Source organism: Zeugodacus cucurbitae, chromosome 6 (genome assembly GCF_028554725.1).
Source record: "Zeugodacus cucurbitae isolate PBARC_wt_2022May chromosome 6, idZeuCucr1.2, whole genome shotgun sequence".
Lineage (NCBI taxonomy): Eukaryota > Metazoa > Arthropoda > Insecta > Diptera > Tephritidae > Zeugodacus > Zeugodacus cucurbitae.
In genome coordinates this window covers 55,080,169-55,103,351 of record NC_071671.1, presented here as the reverse complement: position 1 = coordinate 55,103,351, position 23,183 = coordinate 55,080,169, and the positions used below count along the sequence as shown (strand labels likewise).

At 33.2% G+C, this 23,183-nt stretch overlaps 1 protein-coding gene and 1 long non-coding RNA gene across 2 annotated transcripts; one reads left to right on the top strand and one right to left on the bottom strand.

Moving 5' to 3' along the window:
• The first annotated feature begins 9,714 nt into the window (after positions 1–9,714).
• On the top strand, positions 9,715–18,443 carry LOC105217305 (uncharacterized). The gene is made up of 3 exons (XM_011192239.3): positions 9,715–11,309; positions 13,821–14,125; positions 18,064–18,443. Exons 1-3 carry the CDS (start codon positions 10,280–10,282, stop codon positions 18,172–18,174), a joined length of 1,446 nt encoding a protein of 481 aa, XP_011190541.2. The 5' UTR covers positions 9,715–10,279; the 3' UTR covers positions 18,175–18,443.
• A 3,355-nt stretch (positions 18,444–21,798) lies between these two features.
• Positions 21,799–23,183, bottom strand: LOC128922759 (uncharacterized). The gene is made up of 3 exons (XR_008471938.1): positions 23,033–23,183; positions 22,712–22,972; positions 21,799–22,646 (listed from the first exon to the last, which is right to left on the bottom strand). It is a non-coding gene; the product is annotated as an uncharacterized LOC128922759 (long non-coding RNA).

Sequence of the window (23,183 nt, the reverse complement as noted above, 5' to 3'; positions counted from 1 at the left end):
TATGCCAGGCGACATAACAGCTCAAGTACGAAGAACTTCTTTGAATTATGCATTTTGTTGGTAAAAGTGGCATTAAAGCGAACGAACTATGCAAAGTATTTTACCGACGCACTTACGCACAAATGCTCAGAGTTATGGGAACATAAGGTGAACATCGTCCAGCGGTGGTAAATTAATTTTTAAGTGCTTATGAAGCTGTGGCGCTGAAGAATACAGACATATATATTTTCATATAAGAAGAGCTCTGTGCAACCGGAAACTATGGGGCTCATATGTGTAACAAAGTTGATGCGCCAACTTGCTAGTATGAAGATAGTTTGGATACTCAAAGCTCTCACTTATGTGTGCTGAAAATTGTAATAACAACAATGTAACTTAACTTATATTGAAGAATACATATTATTATTTTTGTAATGGTTTTCAATATTGAACTTTTTTGACAGTATGAGTATCCTATGCTTTTATAAATAGATCTATGTATATGTACATCCAAAATCGATGTCCCAGCTTGTTTCATAACAAGAAAGTATATGCTGAATTTCTTTGAAACGGTTTAAGAATGTGGCCAACAAATTCTTTTGAAAACTTCCTTTGCTTTTATTTGGGATTTTTCAAGAATTTTAATGAACTTGCCGCTTGTAACACATAAGCAATGTCTCATTCTTCTCGATAAAGAGTTTTTGTACTGAACTCACAAAGGTTAGTTCATTAGATCATTGTACCCAAAAATTGTTCGACATACTTTTAAAATGGTTAATACGGGTTACTCATATGTGAATTCCACGCATTCGTTGACCAATACCACAGATATTTGTAAGCACTTCACACCATGTTCTTTCTTGAAGTAAATTGACTTTGAAGTTCATCACTTAAGATGGGAACTTCTTTTTTAATAATTGTGCCTTTTATAAAGTATAAGAGAAGTAAATATAATCACTTATAATGCAATGAAATTTACTATATATTAATGATTTTTGCCCGCACGCAAGTACTTCCTTCGGATGATATACTAACTATGCCTATGAAAGTGTCATGACATAGTATATTAATAAATTAGGATATAACAGATACAAGAAACCATTTTATGGAGTTCTTGAGATTCGCTCAACTTTATATACAGTTTCAGTTTCAGGAAGGCATTCCAATATTAAACTCGATCAGGAGTTTCAACATTGAATACAGTTGCGTCATGAGACAATCTATAACCTCTCAATGGAGAACAGCAAGAGATTATGAGGTATTGAAGGTTGTAGGAAAATTTAAGAGTTAATATTAATTTGATTGTAATATACAGCCCTATTCTGTGCACTTTACAAATTCAACAAATTTCTAATTTGTAAAAATTTGAAATTTATCAAGCATTTCGTATTCTGTGTCTAAAATGAAAAGCTTTTTTCTTGATAAATTGTTAAGAAGTAAAATGCTCTTGACAAATAAAATATCTCTTGTGGATAGTTGTGAAAGTGAATTTGTTGTAATGGAGATATTTTACTTTTGTCGTCATTTCTATACAAAGAGGAAAAATATGAACATGATGATGGCTCGCGTTATTGAGCCGTTTTTATATTAAGAAGTTTATTTTTCCCTTTTTTGTATAAAAATGTGGAGGTAATGAGGGTAACTTGAGGAAATTATTTTCTATATATCGCATGCGATTACAGCTTAGCAAATTTTTACCAATAATGAACAAAGTTTAGATTTCGTAGTCCCCAAGGAACTTTTGTGAAGCTAAACATAACATCCAACTAAATCAAAATTGCTATTAATGAAATATTTGTAAATATATTATAAAGGACATATGTACATATGTATATGTTATGTAGTATTCTATGGCTTTACGGGGGAATAAAAGACTTAGGGGCAAATCCAAATCTTATCATCTATATAGTTGTTGTGGTAAAACCAAACCAAATACTTTGCATCAGGTCTGGGAGGCTTCAATCGATATCTCGACATCAGAATCGGATAGATAAGCTGATAACCGGTCAATCGGTCAATCAAACCAAACTTATCAACGAAGCCACAATGAAGAAGGCTCGGCTAAAACAAACACTCATCCAAATAACGACCTTTTTCATGAACAAAATAGGGCAACATTCGGAGCATGGAATATGTGTGCACTCTCAGAAACTTCACGTCCAGACCAAGAGCAACGGATTTACTCTGAAATTGAAGTTAAATTACTAACTATTTTGCAACAAATATTGAAATGCATGTGAAAAAGTACGTTATAGAATATTTCAAATATATTTTTCAATTCAATTCAATATTACAGAAATCAGCTGTTTCTGTTTACATTATTTTGTTTCCCACAAGTGTGGGGAAAAGCTATGGATACTGAAGCTTTTTATTTTATCAAAATTGTCACAGAATACCAAAAAATTTCTTACTTGATAAAAATGCACAGAATAGGGCTGATAGTCACATCTTACTTTATAGACCCTTAAATATTTGCAATGGTAGTGGTAAGTAGAACTAGGTGTTAAATAGTAGGTGTAGATATACATCGGTATTGATGGCTAAACCACAAAAAGAAAACAAAAATTAATAGTGCACTGTGCATTTAATCTCCAGGTTTCATCTCTAAATGATAGACTGAACAAAAATGTTGAATTCAAAAATGCGAAAAACCGTAAATATTATCTATGCGAGAGCTCAGCTTTAAATTACTCAGCTCTAATAATAATTCTGGTGATTGGAATTGAATAGAAACTTTTGCCTTGAGCTGATTCAAGGAAAAAGTGAGTTTTTCAGTTCCCTGGTACATATGTATATAAATAGAAAGAATTGGAATAATGCCTTTACTTTACTTAAGAATTCCTCACATGCAGAAATCTTAATCTAAACAGCATCATAATCGAAACAAGAGTCTTCGCTTTTACCGAGCACGGTGACCTCCGTTCCTTCAATTAACTTATATTAAATCTCATAATCAACTTAAGTAGAGATATGACATGAGACCAAAAATGAACGAAATCGGATCTCACCTTCCTTTGGATCACATATATAAGTACTATATATAATTAATAATGTTATAAACTAGTCCCTCAGCCACTTTCTTTGCCAGATTTCTCCCCCAGCGACTGCCTCCTCTTTTCAGACCTAAAATGGGGTGTTCAAGATGGAAACAAACGCTTATATTGAAGACCTCGGTGCTTTGTAATATCGAATTGAAGAAGGAGGAGTAATTTAAAATGTTCTGCTTCGATTGAAAGTTAATATAATACCACTGGTAATGTCAAGTTGATGTGGTGTTATTTAAGAGAATAAGTCAGCAGGAAAGTCTTCGCCGGCTTTTCGAGGAAAATGATATATGTAATGTTCCAGTGAAAGGTGAAAAAACTCATAAATCTACTTCTTATCCAAGAGTATTTCTTTCCTTATCCATTCCCGCGCAAGCTCACCAAACGTGGCTGTGAAATTATTGATCTTAGTCATGCTATGATCAATATGCTCAATATAATTTTCATTGATTCTCTGGTTCTACATATTGGTTAGAACGCGATTATAATAAAATTTATCGTGTGTTTCGGTACCAGAATCAAATGAAATGTGATTGGTTTAATAATAAACCAAGCAGTAGTAAGCTAAGAGGACAGTGTTTAATATTATTCATGATTCGATCTGAAAACTGACCACTATATTGATTCTCTGAATAGCTCCTTGAACTAGTTATAATCTTGCTTAGTACTTTCCCATCAAATCTGCATTTAAATTGCTTTTACAAAATTCGTCTAATAAATAATTAATCGGTAATAGTGGAAAGTTAGACACCCTCCACCCAATTAATACCAAAGAAATTTTTTATAATTGCCTGCAAAATTAGTTTTCGCATGCCGTTGTCTGAGCATAACGGCTTTCATTTTGAATTAAACAATTTCACGACTCATGCTAAATAACTGTGAAAATATTATTTGCAGGCTCGTTAATTCATTCTCCTGTATTCATATGAATATCATACTGCTCGTTTACATATGTTTATTTGTTATAGTTCCTCTTGTTGTTATTATTATTGTCGCCTCTGCGGCATATTATGATGAAATTTCATTTACTTGAATAACATAGTGAATGTTTATTGTTGCGTTGTTACCGTGATTTATCACATTATCCCATTATTATACTACTCATATGTGTGACGGACAACATTTTGAAAACAACTCACAACTATAAAAACACACACACACAAACGCATACAGAGAGCAAATGTGTGAAAGTTCATGCCAGCGTTAGCGCCTAATGGACAGAGATCTATAATGTGCGAATGCCATAAACATAGTGGCGCAAGTGAACTAAATATTAAAAAAAATATTCCAAAATATGATATATGTATAGGTGGTTGATATGCAGATTATTTTTTAGTTTTAGTTTTAGTCTTATTGAGGAGGGACTTAAGTGGTTAAAAATACTGTAGCTTTGAAAAAGGTGAGTACCGGAAATATAAGGGCGTAAGGGTAGTCAGAACACGAAAACAAGAAAATGTTCAGTAATTTTTTTGCTATTAAATCATGTTATTTTACAAAAGTAATAAAATAATTTTAATATAAAATTATAATTTCCATAGTTATAGCTGTTTGTGTTGACCCAGTTCCAAAAAAGATTGCTTGCGGTGACTATCATAAGTCCTTGGAGATTCACCTAAAATCAATCGGACAAAAAAATTTGTTTTTAAATAGATAATCCTGGGCCTGTTCGAAGCTTTTTTTTCAAACATGGCGGCCTCAGGACATTTTTTTAGATTCTCGGGAAAAAATGTACAGTTAATTGGTCTTAAAAAATAGAAATTTTGAAAAAAAAACATTCTTCGATAAGTCTGAGTTTATTATGTATTCTAAAAAATGTATAAATTTCATTAAAATCTATTGAGCGATTTTCGAGTTACAGTTGTCACCAATAAAAAAACATAGAAAAATAGAAAAAAAAAATAAAGTTGCTTGCAGCTGCCGCTAGCGTTTTGGGGGGCCCGAGCTCTCTTTATTATTTGTCTAATACTCGAAAAGTAATTATCGGACCAACTTTTTTGAAATATTACACTTAACGAAAATGCAAAAAACAAAAAAAATATATTTTTTGAAAATCCTGACTACCCTTAACCCCATAATGTATATTTTTTGGCAGTCTCAAATTAAAGATATGAATTTGAATATCTTTTATTCAACCAGAATGATTCAAGCAGGTTCGAGATAATAGACGATGTTTTGTCAAGCAAGCATAGCCGCTGTCTTTTTATTCGCTGAACTATATCAATGGCGTCGTATAAATCGTACAGCTCATCGCTTCACCGTCTCTCGGTATTCGCCGTTGCCAATGTTCCGTCTGTCTTGGTGATCTCAAATTGAACATGAAATTGAAACCAGCTGCCAAATTAGACATATGTTTTTAACATGTATGTTAATTGAAAGCTAATAAGGGAGCAGAGCTATTAGAGGACCGTTGCAATTCTATTTATATTTTACTCTCACATCATTTTCAGCAATGAGGTATGTTTCTGGCTTAATGAGTTCATATGCTTTAGTTTCGAATAATTCTGTAGAGTCTTTCCAGATTCCTTTGTCCCAAAACTTTCACATCTAAAGAAGTTGTTTTGATGTCGAGTTACTACTTTTTGAGAAGTCTCGTAAATATTGATCAGTGAGAAACCAACCCAGCTGAAGATATAAAATTAGCTATGCAAGAAATTTGGAAGGGTGGGTTTATATATGTAAATAATATAAAATTTGTGAACCATAAAGCCAAATATTTAAATTAAAACTAATTTTTTTGTTTGATTTAAAATAAAAATTCTATGACTCTCAAAAGCATCCTTTGCATATATATTTGATCAAAAGAACTAATAAAATTTTTCAAAATCAGTCCTTATATGGCCTCCAATAAATTTTTTTTGGATTCTTAAATTGTTAATTCATGATAAACGAACCACCCTGTATATATTATATTTGGTATTATGCATTTATAACAATATTTTCATAAACAAACACATACTCACGCATGAAAAACATATCGTTGTGTGCGAGTAGTCAATTGATTATGCGACATTCATACCCACAGATTTATCCGTGCATAAATTTATTTATTTATTCGCCACCATGTATACATATGTGTGTGTGTATATATATTTACACAGTATTATTATAATTTTTTTGCAAGTCACCAAACTGCAGGCAATTGAATAAAATTATTTATTTGTATATGTAGGTATGTACGCTTATGTGCATTAAAGTCACCCACACATAGAGCCAGTCTCATTCACTATAACAGTAATATGTATGCATAGTTATGAATGCTTTATTTAATAAACAATTATGTGTGTGAGCAGCGACAGCAACAACATTTCAACAACGAAATAACAACAATATTTATTTAATGGATTTTTGAAAATTTCCACATTTTCATTTTGTGATGCAGAGAGCATTTATTGCAATTATTTATGCATAGTATTTGCCAATATCATACTTAAATGCATGCCATATCCATACATATATAAATATAAAGTATTTATATATATACAGATATGTATAGTCATAGTTTGCTATTTAATATTAGTGCACTCAGATGACAGGCGCATAGGAAAACAAATATTTATATGCCATAACTAAATAGCCTATTTGAAATGTTTAAATATTTATTTAGCTGTCGGCAATGCATTTTAATTTCATATTTTTCATTTGAATTCTCTATGAGTTTATAAATTACGCAGTTGTGGTGAGTTGACATATTTTTGGGTACGGAAATGTCACTGGTTTCCTCAATGGCAATTTGGGTGAACACAGAGAGAGAATTAAAAATCGATGTTTATGAAGAATAAATATATTATATCATACATACATATATACATAAATACAAAAAAAGCACGGTTTCGACAAAAAATTGATTGGAGAAATAATTGAAGTACTATAGATATATTGTATGAATCAGTTTTTTTGGTTTTTGGTTTGGCCTGATTGAGAGACCCTGACACAAAAAAAATCTATATGCTCGTTTTGTGTACTAGCCATTACTAGAATAATGCCAGTTTACGACATTTCATCCAATCGTTCTCAAGTTACTGATCTCAGAGTGATGTTAGCTGTATTATTTTTATTTGGAATAGAATGAATTGAACAAATCTTTGATTAATCTATGTTTCCTGATGTGAAAATCAACTTATTCACATTTGTCCTAAATAAATACTGCCTTGCTGAAATGATGCATAGGCTTCAAGAAGATAACTAACTTCCTTACCATATCTCAAAGAAATGTCATATCATTCAAGATTTTTTTTTTTATCAAAAATGGACCCAGACAAAGCAGATTCAGCTTGTATTAAGTAATATATATAATTAATAATGTTATAAACTAGTCTCTCAGCCACCTTCTATGACAGATTTGTCCCCCAGCGACTGCCTTCTCTTTCACAGACCTAAAATGGGGTGTTCAAGATGGAAACAAACGCTTATATTGTAGACCTCGGTGCTTTGTAATATCGAATTGATGAAGGAAGAGTAATTTACAATGTTCTGCTTCGATTGAAAGTTAATATAGTACCGCTGGTAATGTCAAGTTGATGTGGTGTTATTTAAGGGGTTATATACAGTTAGACGGCCAAAAAAAAGTGAATTTTCCAGAATTTTTTCTGAGAAAACTTTTTAATTTATTGATCCAAAAATTTATACACATATTATGGTATCTTTTAACTGTATTTTAAGACTTAGTTTTAGTAAAAATATTTATTTGAAAAAGAGCTACAGCTGATCTCCAGGAGCTCCTCTCAAAAAAGACGTTTTGCGGTGACCACTATATCTCGGAACTGGATCATCCGAAATTAAAAAACCAAACAGATTTCGTTAAAATAATGTTAAATCTAGTAATTAATCGAAGGAATAAGCAAAATAAATGTTTTGACAAAATGGCGGTTTCTCAAAAAAAAAATCGATTTTTCACCGAAATTTCAGCCTTAAATTGTTTATAAAAAAAAAAACTATTTATCGAAGAGAAAAAATCTACGATTAATTACTAAAAAATATATTTAAGAAGGTCGTGTTAAAATTTGAGACTAATCGGTCTTGCCGTTTCGAGTAATGTTGGTCACCGACTTTGAAAACACCATTTTGAGAAAAACGCGTTTAAAGTTTGGACCATGTACTTCCAAGCACTCTGAAACGCCTTTTCAAATTTTTCATTTGCTTGTAGCTTTGAAAATATTAATCGGAACGATATGAAATTTTCTGTGTGTATTCTTAAATATATGGACATTAAGAAAATGAAATAAAAAAATCGATTTTTTGAAAATTCTAACTGTATATAACCCCTTAAGAGAATGAGTCAGCAGGAAAGTCTTCGCCGGCTTTTCGAGGAAAATGATATATGTAATGTTCCAGTGAAAGGTGAAAAAACTCATAAATCTACTTCTTATCCAAGAGTATTTCTTTCCTTATCCATTCCCGCTCAAGCTCACCAAACGTGGCTGTGATCCTTCCTTTAAACTAGTTAGTATACGAATAAAAATTGCATTCTAAAAAGTGGGCCAAAGTTATGACTTCATCGTAAAGCTGCCATCGGAACTATAGGACCCAATTTTAATAACTTTATTATTCTTCAAGACATTTAATTATTTTCAAATTGACTTCTATTAAGTGGAATATTTCTCTCAATTTAAGGGTTTTATTAAAACCCTACTACTATATAAAATAATAAATCCATGATAAATCCCATCTACTATAAGTATCTATATGATTCCTACTTTAGATCCAGTCTGAAAAAATATAAGTCTTCTACCCGACTTGGATCGTACAACAGAAAAAAAGGTTAATCCTATTCACATCTTAAAAATATGAAAGAGAAGCGAGCAATATACAATACAATAATAATTTTATAGGGATTAAGTTCCCACAGCAGTCCGGAGAACACGTTATAAAAAAAAACAAGTTCTGGGTTAGTGCAAATCCCCGGCAAACACGACACTAAGTGTATAATGCGTAAATCATCTATAGATATTTTTCTAAGTTATACTCTTTTACTCAATACTCTTTATGAAGAGCATTAACACTCATAATTCCTTGATTATCTTACAATTAATGAGCATAATTGGAAGGTTCTAAGCTTGTGTTCTCATACTGAAGTTCAGAATGTTCCCAGAACGCTTTAAAATATTATTTTATTAAAGATTTTACCAATGTATATCGAGATAACATAAATTAAGGTAAGTAGAGGAAAAGAATTTTCTATGGTGAGCTAACTAAATAATAATCTACTAAGTTATTATTTATGGAGAATTCGACACTGATGGTAATTTCAGGGTTTGTAGCGTTCACCTGTTATAAAAGTGGATACGAGTTTTTCAACAAGAATACCCATTTTCAAGAATGTTTTATATTTTTTAAAATTCCAGCTCTGCTGTTTATGCTTTAGGTTTATATAAAATTCATAGAAGAATTGTAGTTAAGAGCTGAAATTTTTCTAAGCGAAAAAGAAATACTTTCTTATCTTATCTACCGTTATCTAATACAATAAACATTAACTTAAAGTAAAAACGCCGTAAATAGTCAACGTTATGCGAGTTCAGTGCGGTCACAACCGGAAGGCAATTGCGCCATTTTTAATTCATTACAAATGATATTGCATTGTGTATATATACTATGCAGCTAAATTAAATTTAACTAAATAAATGCTGACTGTTGTAATAAATTTAAATTGAAGCACCACCGTAGAAGTCTGCGTTGAAAGGCTATGAAATTGACAATAAGCAACAGTATCATAACAGCGACAAATGAGAGTGGCGGTTGTGTAGCGGTTGCTGGCAAAGATTTCAAAGCAAGTGAAAGACTAAATTGAAATAAAAAAAAATATTAAAAAAAAATGAAATATTATTTTTGAAAAAATATTAAAATAGAAAATATAAATTAATATTGGAACTTAATTTGGATTTGTTGTCAAGAGTGAAGTTAAAAGAAGGAGAGGTTAATGAAAGATTGGAAAAATGTTGTGAATGTTATTTTGGGAGTGAAAATTTAAAGATTAATATAAAGTGGAGTCCTTGAAAACTGTTTTGTGAAGTATTATAAAAATAATTTATTTCAAATATTTCAAAAATACATAAATAAGAGAATTGATAAATATTTTTAAGCATTAACACTCTATAAAAATTTGTATATAATATTAGATTAAAGAAAAAATCGAAATATTCCATTAGAAGCACTTAAATAAACCACATAAAAAGACAACAACAGAAACAAGCAATACTCAACAACCATCAGTAGTATATCCCTGGGACCACCAAAATCAACCGTACACAAAAATAACAAAAATGTTCGCGCAACATCCTCCAAGGACCAGCGCGACAACCACAGCGTGCATATTGTTCCATCTGTTCCTCACATTTTTTCCACAAACTATGCACTGTAGACCCGGCTATGGCTACACCACCGATGGCACCGAACTTTTTGTGTTGAAAGAAATTGTACGCTGCACGCGGCAGGGACTACATGAGCTATGCCAGAACGGCACAGCAACAACAATTGACGATGAGCAACAGCAACAACAACGCGCCACTAATGTGGCTAATGAGTCGGTGATGGATGTAGTGGATGATTTAATACTGCTAGAGAGGAAGACTCCACAACAACAACAGCAGCAGCGTAAAACAAATCATCCGTATGATACTTATCAACAACAAAGCGAACTGTTATCCTCTGCAGCCGCACGTGAAGATTCCATAGTCTCCGCCGCCGCTGCGGCACCAGCCATCGGTGATCCTTCCGACTCCACTGCGTTGGGCAGCTCCTATCAACAGGAACCGTTTAGTTCTGACAGCGATGGCGAAGCAGTGGATGATGTGAGACATCCAACTGATATCAAAACCACCGATGTGGATGCCGTTAATGCCGCAGCGGCTGATGAAATTATTGCCGATGGTGTGCTCTTCCATGGTGTATTGTTGCGCTTGGCCGATGGACCGCATAGCGTGCCACAAACGGTGCCACCAATTGATATGAGTGATTTTGTGTCGTTAATACCGGCCGATGAGGTCAAATCGATTGCCACCAATTATTATAATAATGATGCGGAAGTGCGTCGCGCCTATGCCTATCTGAGTGGACCCGATTTTGTAGCGCTGCGGCAGCACATTGTCGCCTCACCGGAAGTGGGGGCATTTTTCCAATATTTAAATGTCAGTGGCTTTGATGTGTTGAAATTTGTTGCGGCCGTGGCGAATTTGACCAAGGTGGAGGGGAATGCGGACTCGGCGGTGGACGGTTCTCGAAGTAGTGAGTTTGAAGCGCAGCAGCGCCAACTGGCGACTAAGCATAACAATGCAGCGGTGCTCGTGGTTAATGGTAAGTGTGGGGATTATTATTTTTCTATCGAGGTGGGTTCAGGGACCCCTCAAAAAAATTAAAAAAAAAATAAAAACGAGACTCACGTGAGTACTTCTATGGTCGGTTCAAATGCCGCTTAGTTTGTCTTATCAGCTCCACGCTAAATGTCTAAAAGCAGACATCACGTGCCGGACACTGTCGCTTTCAAAGCCATTTCATATTCAATTATATGCTTTTAAAGCTCGCAAAAATATTACCCATAACCTTCCAAAGGTATAGCACGTAGATTAACTGTCTAAAAATAATATAATTTCGCAAAAGTCCTTGTCCATCTCACTGACATTCAGCGCAATGCGCTAACTGCGCGTCTGTCCTCATTGCAATGGTTTTATTTGAATTGTTTTCAATGTCATGGTTCACGTACTCGCCGCCGCATATCGAGCCAGCCATGCCATACTCGTACATCGGCGCTTGGGTCTGACTGCAGTTACAGTACTTATATAATTGTGCGCACATGCATTCGCCGCGCTCGAGTTCGAGTGTGTTGTCTGTCTGCAGCGCGCGTAGAACAATGCATTCAGCCGCTATGTGTGCTCGTGGCACTGTAATGTGATCCGGTCATGACCTGAATTATTTTAGTGTAAAATGCGTACGAGCGTACACACTAGATAAAATATCCAGACATGGCAGGACTATGTAATATTGTGCCTGGCATTCAGTTTGGGTATATGTATATATTTTTGTTGTAATTTGTATTTGTATTAATGAACAGTTATTTTAAATTATAATCCGTTTCATATACGACTTTCAACAAATTGGGTGCTTTGGAGCGGAAATCTTTTGAATAGTGGTCTTTAAGTTGGATACTAAAGCCAAGTCTTCATCGCATTACATTTAAGTTACAGACAAATATTTAGTTATTCTATCTTAATAGAGAGCTAGAAGCTCTGAGAATCAGATGCCTATATATCTTCTTTTCGATAAAACCGGCTGCAGAGCTTAGAGCACAGATTCCTCTGTGTAAATTCTCATTCTTGACACTTATGATTACAAAAACATGACTAGATTAGGTTCTCAAAAACAAAATGTTTTACAAGTAAAATGATTATAATCTTCTCGAAAAGAGAGGTACACCCGAAGATGAACTACGAGATTAAAGAGAAAGATCGACAGACGAGACCTTTCGCCATCACGGATAATCTATAGTAACCCATACATATTTATCTTTTCTCGACCACGAAGAATCTATAATAACATATCCTACAAATGTAAAAACTTGTATAGGTTCAAATTTTAAGTGAGAATTAAAGCTCGCAAAATTGATATCTCGCTGAATCATTAGAAAATGTATTAAGATTATGATGTTCAAGGATTTTGAAGCTCTGAAAATTTTTGTATATTGAAGATCTCAAGATATTTCCAGGTAATTCCTATTGTAAAATATTAAGGTAATATTCCTAAAGTCGCGAAGTTCTAACCCCGACATGCCGAATAAATCATGAATATTATGCTGAAGATCTTCGCAATGCCTAAATACTTTTCATTTTTCAAATTCGTCCTGAATTAAAGCTAATTTACGAAGGCTTAGAAAGGCTTCCCTCAGAAACAGTTTCCTAAATGTCAATCAGGACACTATAACAGGTATATTCTCCTCTCGACCAATTTGGGTTTCCTCCTAAAAAAAATCTATTAATGAGCCTGATTCTCTTTTAAAGTATTTGCTGATCTACTTCGATGCTCCTGTAATCAGGGATAGAAAGCTTGTGAAGTATTTTTCCTTTTTCTTGTTTTCATCACCCTACAATTCAAACTATTATCTCATTAACGTGAGAGTTGTTCTTTATTGGTGGTAAGCTGTCTCAATTTGCTTGAAACTAGCTGCTTACGTCGGGTAATCCATGACTGAGGGTCAGTAACAAGCTGGCTGGAACTCTACTCTCAATAGTAAGGAAGACGCACCTTAGAAAAATCAGATTTCAATATGTATATCCAATTTAAATAATTTGACCAAATATTGTTTAACCTTTCGGATTTGTAGATTACCTTCGAGAGGCATACCAAATAGAAATAGGAACCAACGAAATTGTTCAATCCATAGTATTTGTGGCATCACTAAATACCATACTCTCGGTTGATGAAAGTACCCATACAAGTTGGCTAAACTCAATCCGGTGACTTCTCTCGGATCGGAAGAAAACGTGTTTCTATGAGATAATTTTTATCCACATTTGGATAGAAATAATTGTCTCAAAATGTTTCTGGTCACACCAAGACAAATTGATAGTCAAATCTCTTTGATATAACAAAAAAGTTCTCAGATCAGGTCATAGTTCTAACCCTCAGTATATTGGCGAACATATTTTGAGTGTGCCAGTTATCCTTTAGTTTCCTTTTGCAGATTTTTTCTGCATTGTCTTGATATAATAATTATATTTTAAAAGCCTTTTCCTTAATAATAATAAATGCAGGAGATATATCTAACAACCTTTTGGGTTGTATTTATCAAAAATTATTTCTTTTATTTTCCAGAAATCTCTCGAATGGAACCAAATGCATCACCATCCACAAAATCACCCACAATTATCTTCGAAGAAGCAATGTCTATCGTTTCAACAAAAGCACCTTTGACAGCAGCAAATTTCGATGAACCCATAACACAGAAAACGGAACAGCTCAACGGTTTGCATGGACTGGTCGATAGTATTTTAGAAATACTGCCACAGGATCAAATATTGGCGACATTCTTTGACAAACTCGAATCGGATGAGAACTTCAGAAAATTCGTCAACAATATACAGCGACCAGCCTTCGCGCAGATACTCAGCAAAATGGAGGTGAGTGGGGAGTATGATTATCGATTTATATTAGTACTGATATTGACGTTGGCGCTCATGCTACTTTCACTAACTCATGAAGTATAGTAAACTTTCCATGGGGGCTTATCACACCTTCATCGGCGCGGAATGCTTTTGGTGGACCTTTTTGTTTTATTTTTTTTTTTTGCACTCGAAATTGTTTTGAATAGTTCGGCGCGCACACGTCCGCAAGAAATTTAAACAATATTGTATTTTTCTTTGTCGCTCAAAACACGCCTTCAAACACACACACACACACAAGAACTCTACAGCTCTTGGTAATAATTTGACGGCGAAACGTGCTTGAAATATTTGATGCGTGAATGGTTTTGGTCGCTCCTTAAGGCCCGCACAGTTTTTCACCTTTTCCACAACTTTTTCATTTTCGAAGTTTTGTATTTTTATTTCTTCACATTTCTATCGAATTGCGCTTAATATGCTCTGCCGTATTTTTTATTGTGCGTTGCAGGCCAGCTCCTTGTTGCCATTCGTTGGCTCGTCACTTGTATAGGTTTACAAATCAGCTTCCGTTTCGGTTGTTTGCCTGGCGGTTTCCGCTGTGGATATTCGTCCTTTCGCGAATGCTTTTAACACCCTCACATACAAACGCACCTTTCATTATGCCATGTTGTTAAACATCCTTATGTTTTCATTTCTTTGCATGCTTTTTTCGTCATTTTAAAGTGAATTGGAATTTTTCTAATTGGCAATTGAGCTGGAAACGTGACCGAAATATTTTATAGTTGTTAATATCAATATTGTGAATATGAAATGTGTATATTATGCATAACGGCCACATGCATATATATCCTTTATACTCGTACTGTTATCGTTTTTGTAGTTTGATTGCCGTGAGTGTGTTGGAATTGCCTTATTAAGTTGTTTTCGAAATGGTTTCCTAACTGATTTGGATAAGCCTTGGTATTAATCTGACATATGGTGTTATATGTACAGTTATACCTAAGTACACATTTACATATATAATATATGCTAATAATTCTACTTGGAATTAGTAATAATCTTTCTCTTAATAAAAGAACCTTTCCCGAGGTTTTTTTCCCTTATGAGAACACAACGGTATTGCTCTTACTACTTAGTTATAGAAAACGAACTTTGCTTAACAGTCCATGAAACTCCTATAATTTTTATACTCTCGCAACAAAAGTTGTTAAGAGAGTATTATAGTTTTGTTCACATAACGGTTTTTTGTAACACCTAAAACTAAAAGGGTTAGATATAGAGTCATATATACCAAAGTGATCAGGGAGACGAGACGAGTCAAAATCCGAATGTCTGTCTGTCCGTCCGTGCAACGGATAACTTGAGTAAAAATTGAGATAATGGGCAAAATTGGACTACTGACACGCCCACAAAATGGCGAAAACCGAAAACACATAAAGTGTCATAACTAAGCCATAAATAAAGTTATAAAAGTAAAATTTGGAACAAAGGATCGCACTACGAAGGGGCATTTTTGGATGTAATTTTTTTGGTGAAGTGGGCGTGGCCCCGCCCCCAAATCGGTTATTTGTATAAGTCTCGCAAACCAATAAAGCTATATAAACCCAACTTTCTGCTGTTGGTTCTCTTACGTTCCCCACCACACACCATGAAAATAGTTGAAATCGAATGATAACCACGCCCACCTCCCTTCCAAAGGTTAGGTTGAAAATTACTAAAAGTGAGTTAACTCAGTAACGAAAAACGCCAGAAACACTAAATTTCACATAAGAAATGGCAGATGAAAGCTGCACTCAGATTTTTTTACAAAATAGAAAATGGGCGTGGCGTCGCCCACTTATGGGTCAAAATCCATATCTCAGGAACTACTCGACCGATTTCAATGAAACTTGGTTCGTAATAGTTTCCTTACATCCCAATGATATGTTGTGAAAATAGGCCAATCGCTTCACAACCACGCCTACTTCATATATACCAGAACTTTGAAGACGATCTGAATCGTTAACTTCAAAATTTATAAAGTAAGCACTAGTGAAGATATCGGTGCAGAACTTTGCCCAAATACTACATTTATAGTGTGGCACCCCATTCTAAAAATCGTCGAAATCGGTCCATAGGTTTTCAAGGCTGCATATATCGAACATGGGGACCTCGGTGCTTCTAACCTAATATTATGGTTTCCAACTTTCAATGAACTTTATACAATATATATAACGCATATGTGGGTCAAATTGTTTATTATATAATATAAATAAAGTTAAATAATTAAATTGCGAGAGTTTAAAATGTTCTGTTACACCCGAACTTAGCCCTTCCTTACTTGTTTTTATTTATGTATATTTTTTACCCCAAAAAATTATTTTATGAACGTGAAAAATCTGGAATGTTATGCTAATCCTTAGTAATGTAGTCAGAAGCCGCACCACAGTTTCGAAATAATCGCGTTAAAAAATGCACACTCTGACCCGATCCTATATATTAGCTATGACTCCGTCAATATTCGAGATTCTTTTTTTTATTTTTTTGAAAATTTTACTTCTTTCTTTAATAACCCATTGAAGATGTAAATATCTAAGGCATTTCTCTACGGAAAAGTTTGTTTTAACTACTTTTTGACTTTTATAAAAAACTAAACATATATTGTTTGCGGTTTGACCTTTCCAATAATCAATACAGATTTTAACTTAGTCGGTCTTTAAGGTCTTTGAAGACGTGTGCCTCCTTTGAATCGACTATGATTTGGAGAAGAAATTAAAACGAAGTTAAAATATGGTATTGGTTTTCTTATTTTTGTAAAATTCTAACTTGAGATTTGCCTTGATGTATTGTCCGATCCCTACATGAGTCATCACATAATATCAACCCTGGCTATAAATAATTAGTTTTAAGTTACCGATACCATATTTTAATGCTCTTGAGGATACCACAGCTTGATGTATGTTTTCGTCGATAGGCATCCCCGGAATACAACTTTTAGATATGAGAAAAATTCGTGTAGAGGTCTCAATATCTAAAATTCATTTCATTGGACTTTTTTTAATTAAGCCCAGTTTCTTTCTCATTAAGATTCCTTTTTAAAGTCCCAAATAAGTCCATAAATTGGACAGCTATACTATTTTAAAAGCTTCTATTGAAGAATAAAATGCACGACAGCATTCTATTGTTCACTGGATACTAATTACTTATAAGACATAGTGGTTCTGATGAATAAACTTTCTCAGATCACACCCTTTTTCTAGCTGGTATTATATTAATGTATTGGATTTTTACCAGACCTTTACTAGCAGTATAATGAAAGTAACCCATGTTATGAGTCAATATTAAGAAGTACTGCATCATCAGCATGGTTTTACCTTGAATTCAGAGTCTCTTCGCCTTTGTTGGTGCTCTTTAGAAACAAATTTTGGATTTTTATCAATATTATTTGCCCGTCTATAATTGAAAGATGTTCGTAAAAGATAAACCTAGAGTTATATCTGTATTTATACGAAGCTTTCTTGATAGACAGTCTCGTCTTCCAATCTGTTACCCCTTACTCCTCTGTTTTTGGCTAGCTGGATGAGTTCTAGCCAGCATCAATTTTCAATAGACGGTCGCTCTTCAAATTCCTTAGTTATAATTTCATTGTCAATGCCTGGTTTTTGAGAATTTCGAAAGCTTTAGAGTAAAACACCAAAATTCTATTTAAATGCTAATAAGATGTCTCTTTAATAAACTTATAAGTAAGGGTATAATGTGGCGTCATTCAAAGGAGCGCTTTCGAATTTCTCATTATTCTCTGATAAAAAGCAGTTCAAAACAATAAAAAATGAATATATTGTTTTTTTGTATATAAAGTTAAAGTTCATATAGCAGTACTCCACATATCAAGCTCTCAGGAAAAGCTTTAATATTAATACCAATATATAATTCTGTTTTAATTCCCAAATTAACTATTTTTCAAATTTTTCTTACAGCAATCGATGTCATTGAGAAATCTGATTTTCACTTTACACAACAACGGTATCTACATAGCGCGCATTGTGGACTCACTAAAAGCGTATTTCTTTCTCGGCGGCTTCTCTTAGTACCATCCAAAACAATTAGTCCGAAAGTAAGCATTCAAGCACACACACGTACTAATGCTGGGTGGAGCGAAAGTGTAGACCCTAAATAACGAGAAGGAGAGAGAGGAGACTGGACGTGGTAACGGAATCGGAAATGAAGTCAAATGAAAACTTTTTGACATAACAGAACAAAAACAAAGAAAAGGATTGCAATATAATGCATAAAAGTAAAGAAACAAAAATAAAATCTATAAAGAACTGGAAAGTATTACTGTATAATATATATATATAATAAAAGCTTTTGTTGTTTACTAATATTCTGCTGTATACGCTCATTACTTATTTAAACCGTTTTATTGTCTTAGAAACATTTCAGACATGCAGGTTAATGCCGAATGTAAAGAACCTATAAATAGCAAAAAAATACAACAACAATTTATACCGAATTTTTTCGAAACAGAATAAGCTTTTAAAGAGCCCATGAAGCAGGGTCCATATTAGAGCAAGAAATAATATCGGAACAGTGAAAATTTTGCGAATGCCTTTTTCGTTGTTGCTCGCCAATCAAATCAAACAAACAAAAGTGAAATTTTCGCAAATGAACAATAACAATGTGAAAAGAAAGGAAGAAAAAAGAAGGATGAGCAAACGGAGAGTGATAAAACGATTTGTAAAATATTAACAAGATGAAGGCAGAGTGTGTACGCTTGTGATGGCTACTCAGCGTTATGGACCGCAGTAGCCAGCGAGGAATACACTTCAATTGTTGTTGTTGCTTTGTGCCTTTCATAATAATTCTTTTCGTCTGATTACACTTTTATGGCAGTCAAATTAGGCAAAGTAGCTAATATTTGGCGTTTTTTGTTTTATTGTCCGGTCAGTGATTGGGGTTGATTTAAGTGGCAGGCAGCATTTCGACAAATTGGCTTTTCAATTTCGGATGTTTATTTATATAACGTGTATTGTGGAAATGTTATGATTACTTATCCTCCATGGTATTGCGCAAATGAATACATTTTGGGTTTTTCATAAATTTATAATGTTTTGAAATAGCAGATAATGATTAAGCTTTAAGTTTAAGAAAAGAATTATTCTTAAAATCTATGACCAACAAAATTTAAGATGTAGAGTAGTCAAATACTTTCAACATTTTTATGGTTTCGGAACAGCTTGAAATATCAAAACGATCAGAATAACTTGGTAAATATATTCCTTGGCAAATCTGATATGGTTGGTATGGTACATAGAAGAATTCACATTAAAGAAGATAATCAAATAAACGTGAGGACCTTTTAGCAGAGACTGGCTGAAGCAAGACAACATAATGGCGACCCCAACTATACGTTCAAAATACTGAAAAAATCACATAAGGTTTTTGTATTGATGGAATGATCCACACTCAGTATTGGTCTCAATCATGCTGAAAATAGTTGATTAAACTTGGTTGAGGGTGTGGAGGTGCGGCAGGGGAAGCGGTATGGCTTTCCAAAAAAAAAATATTTCAGAAAATTTTCTAATCAACAAAAGCCATTGAATGGATCGTTGAATGTAATGTTCAATCTTCAACTTTCGCACATGTGAGTTCATAATATTTTGTTATTTTTTTCCGTAGAATTTATTGTTTTATATTATGTTCAATATACAATTCGGTAAACAATTGAACATGTATTGAAATGCGCAAAAAAAGGTTTGAATTTCGTTCAATACTTTTATTTTTATGAAGTAATAAGTACACATTGTATATCGTGGACATGTACTCACTTCAGCACGCTTTGAAATTATAGGAAGATATATTCTTTAGAACAATAATTAATTATAAAAAAAATGTTGAAATATTTTCTAACCTTACGTTGACCTCAATATGTTCAATAAAATTACCCATATTTGACTTTAAATATTTTAAATAACTGTCAATATTTGTCATTAAAGCTATTCATGGACATGGCTACCATAATAATATAAACAGAAAGAATTAAATTTCCAATAAATAAAAGTATTAAACAAAGAGCCATGTGTGAATATTAATTCATATTCAACAAGATGCATATTATAAATGAATTTGCAAAAATGTTGCAATTTAAATTTTTAGATTAAATTTTGAAATATAGTACTATATCTGCAACAATATAATAATTGTCGTGTTTAGATGAAAATCATGATACTATATAAAACATTAAACTGTAACAAAATATAAATCACATCACAGTAAAAATGTTTACCTAATACAATTTATGTAAAACATAAATTTTGATAAAATAATAAAAATTCATTTTCATAATATATTTAATAAACAATGAAAAAAAAAAGTGAAAATTAAATTTTCGACTCACCGACTAATTTATGCGCAAACAATTTTTGCTTTCCAACATAAACCTGAAAATTTTGCTATTTCTTATTAATATATAAATATTAACTAAATTCAAAAATTAATACATCGACTCACTGTTTATTTCGTTCGCGTAGCTATTTTTAATTCTGCTTTCACAACAACTCAAATTTACAAAATTCCTGTTTTCAAAAAATTATATAAAAATTAAGTGAAACAAACCGTAAACATGATATTTTGACTCACCGCTTAATATCTTCGTGAAACAACTTCAACTTTTCTTCCGAAAAAACAACAAGTCTGAAAAATTTCCATTTTCAAATTATTATTTTAGATTTATGAAAACCAAAAAAATATTAATCATTCGACTCACCCTTTAATTTCTTTGGTCAGCTGCTTTAATTACATCCTTCAAACGAGATAAACAAAAAAAAATATTTCTTAAAATATTATATAAAAACTAAAAATAATAACTCGACTCACCCTTTAATTCTTGCATGCAGCCACCTCTTTCCATGTACATATTAACATACATATCTACGGTATATAAACGCTGCTCGCCAAACTCTCACCGCTCTCAATTCGCGCCGCCATTTCATGTTAGTGCAGTAAGCTGCGCTGTCCGCAAACTATTTGCGCATCTTTTCTACACATTTATAGAACATTTTGTACTAGATAAAGCCTTTTTAAGTTTTTACACATTTGGGCTTATTCATTAGTATTTAAACAAAACAAACACATTTTGATATATTAAACAAATTTAAAAATATAATATAACACGTTAGCACAACATTTTGATATATTAAACAAATTTAAAAATATAATATAACACGTTAGCACAACATTTCCGTTTCTGAAGAAAAATCACATCCGAAATCGTTGCCAGTTAAAGTAGTACTGAACAAAAGGAATTTCCTCTGAAAAGCTTTTAGAAGAAAGGGTTATTCCACTTAACTGGAAGTGGGCATCATAATGAACTTTGCTAAGTACTACCTAGGCAGGTTATTTGTTTCCAGATAATTAGCGCTGAAAAGTATACAATAAAAATTATTATTAAATGATGGAGTTGACTATGTGCATAAATAGTGGGAGATAATTATACATAGTTTTGCAGAATTAAAACCAGGAGAGATGAGTGTCTAACTATAATATAATTAAATGCACCAACCAATGAGTACTAACCCAGTATATATGTATGTAAGTTCCCGATGGAAGAACTCAACGTAAAGTATTATTAAATTATTTTCGATTTATTTAAATTAGACCTAAATAAATAGTATTCAACTATCTAAATGATTAAAAATATATTTTTACAGTTCAAGAATAACATAGAATGTAAGTTGTAGGAGAAATCTAGAAGTATTGGGATATTGTTCACAATAGTGATGGTCTTTCGGCGATAATTTGGTTTATGTAAAAAAATCGACAATTCAAATGAGCTTTTTTGAAAAGAGCAAATTTGATTGCAAATATTATCATAAGCCGGAGTGACTGGGTGTACACTTGTTTCGAGAAGTTGACTTTGTTCTATTTATTGCTACTGAGGCAATGAATCGATCAAATCGGTGTCTGGATGACCTATAATTCTATAATGTATTTTCTAATATACCTAGTCCTGCCTTAAGTTCTGTTACAAGTGCGGCCTTTAGAAAATTGAAACTGTAATACACTTTATTCGTAATAGTTTCATTTTGCTGGCATACAAGCCCTCAAACCATTCGGCACTTTATCAGAAGCGACGCGTACAGTTTCTACTGGCATTGACGAAGTAGCTCGAATGAACTCTCCAAATGACGGATTCAAAGGTCATATCGGTCCAATAAATTTAGACTTCCAGACGAGCAATGATTTGCAGCTATTGAACAAGGAATCCAGCTTTTAAGCGACTGCTCTGTGCTGGAGCACAATCTTTCTGGAAGATCCAATCCTCTCCATCGATGAGACTATTGCTTAGCTTCTTTTCCACGCCTTCTAAAACATCCTGCATTTTTATCTTTTTTTCACAGAAGTAAAGAGTTATAACACCTTTACTGAAGACCCCCACCAAACCATTACAGCAGCTGGATGGTGACCACGTTGAACCTTTAGAATAATATTTTCTTTCGTCTTTGGAAGTTTTTGTGTAGATGTGATCGGCTTTCTTCTTCAATAGTGAATACTTGTACATCTGCAAAAAGGAGATTTTGATTGACTATGTCCTCGTGCTACTTAAGAAGCTTATTGATGTTGAACCTAATTTGCATTAAATGTATTTTCAGAAGATGATCAGTTGACCGACAGTCAGGCTTTCACGTGGGGATCCTATCAAATACTTCTTGACATTGATCTGGTCGATATATTCATTTCCCTTGGCATAATTTTCCGTTTTCTAAATGGTTTCTAGGAAAGCGTTCGCCAACAGTTTAATATTACTCTTGAAAGTGATTTAAAGCAATATGATCCATATGAATTATGTACACAACTCAACTCTGACGCCCTCTAGGTATACATTTGCTATTCATAAAATGAAAAACTCGTTAAAAAGTTGAGTTATCGGTATGAAACTTGGTATACTTGATCCTTAGCACTTTGTTGATGTTAATATTACGCATTGCTCTCATCAGAACCTGTATATACCGACAAGCTTTTAAGACTGTGGAAACCTATGTTTGGGAAAAAACGATTCTCATTCAGAAATATGTGAGGCAGTTAAAAAATTTAACAA

Excerpts from the sequence above, each read along its gene's own strand:
- LOC105217305 (XM_011192239.3), top strand. The coding sequence starts at position 10,280 with ATGTTCGCGCAACATCCTCCAAGGACCAGCGCGACAACCACAGCGTGC. Across the intron at positions 11,310-13,820 it reads AGCGGTGCTCGTGGTTAATG|AAATCTCTCGAATGGAACCA; the intron begins GTAAGTGTGGGG and ends TTTATTTTCCAG. Across the intron at positions 14,126-18,063 it reads AGATACTCAGCAAAATGGAG|CAATCGATGTCATTGAGAAA; the intron begins GTGAGTGGGGAG and ends TTTTTCTTACAG.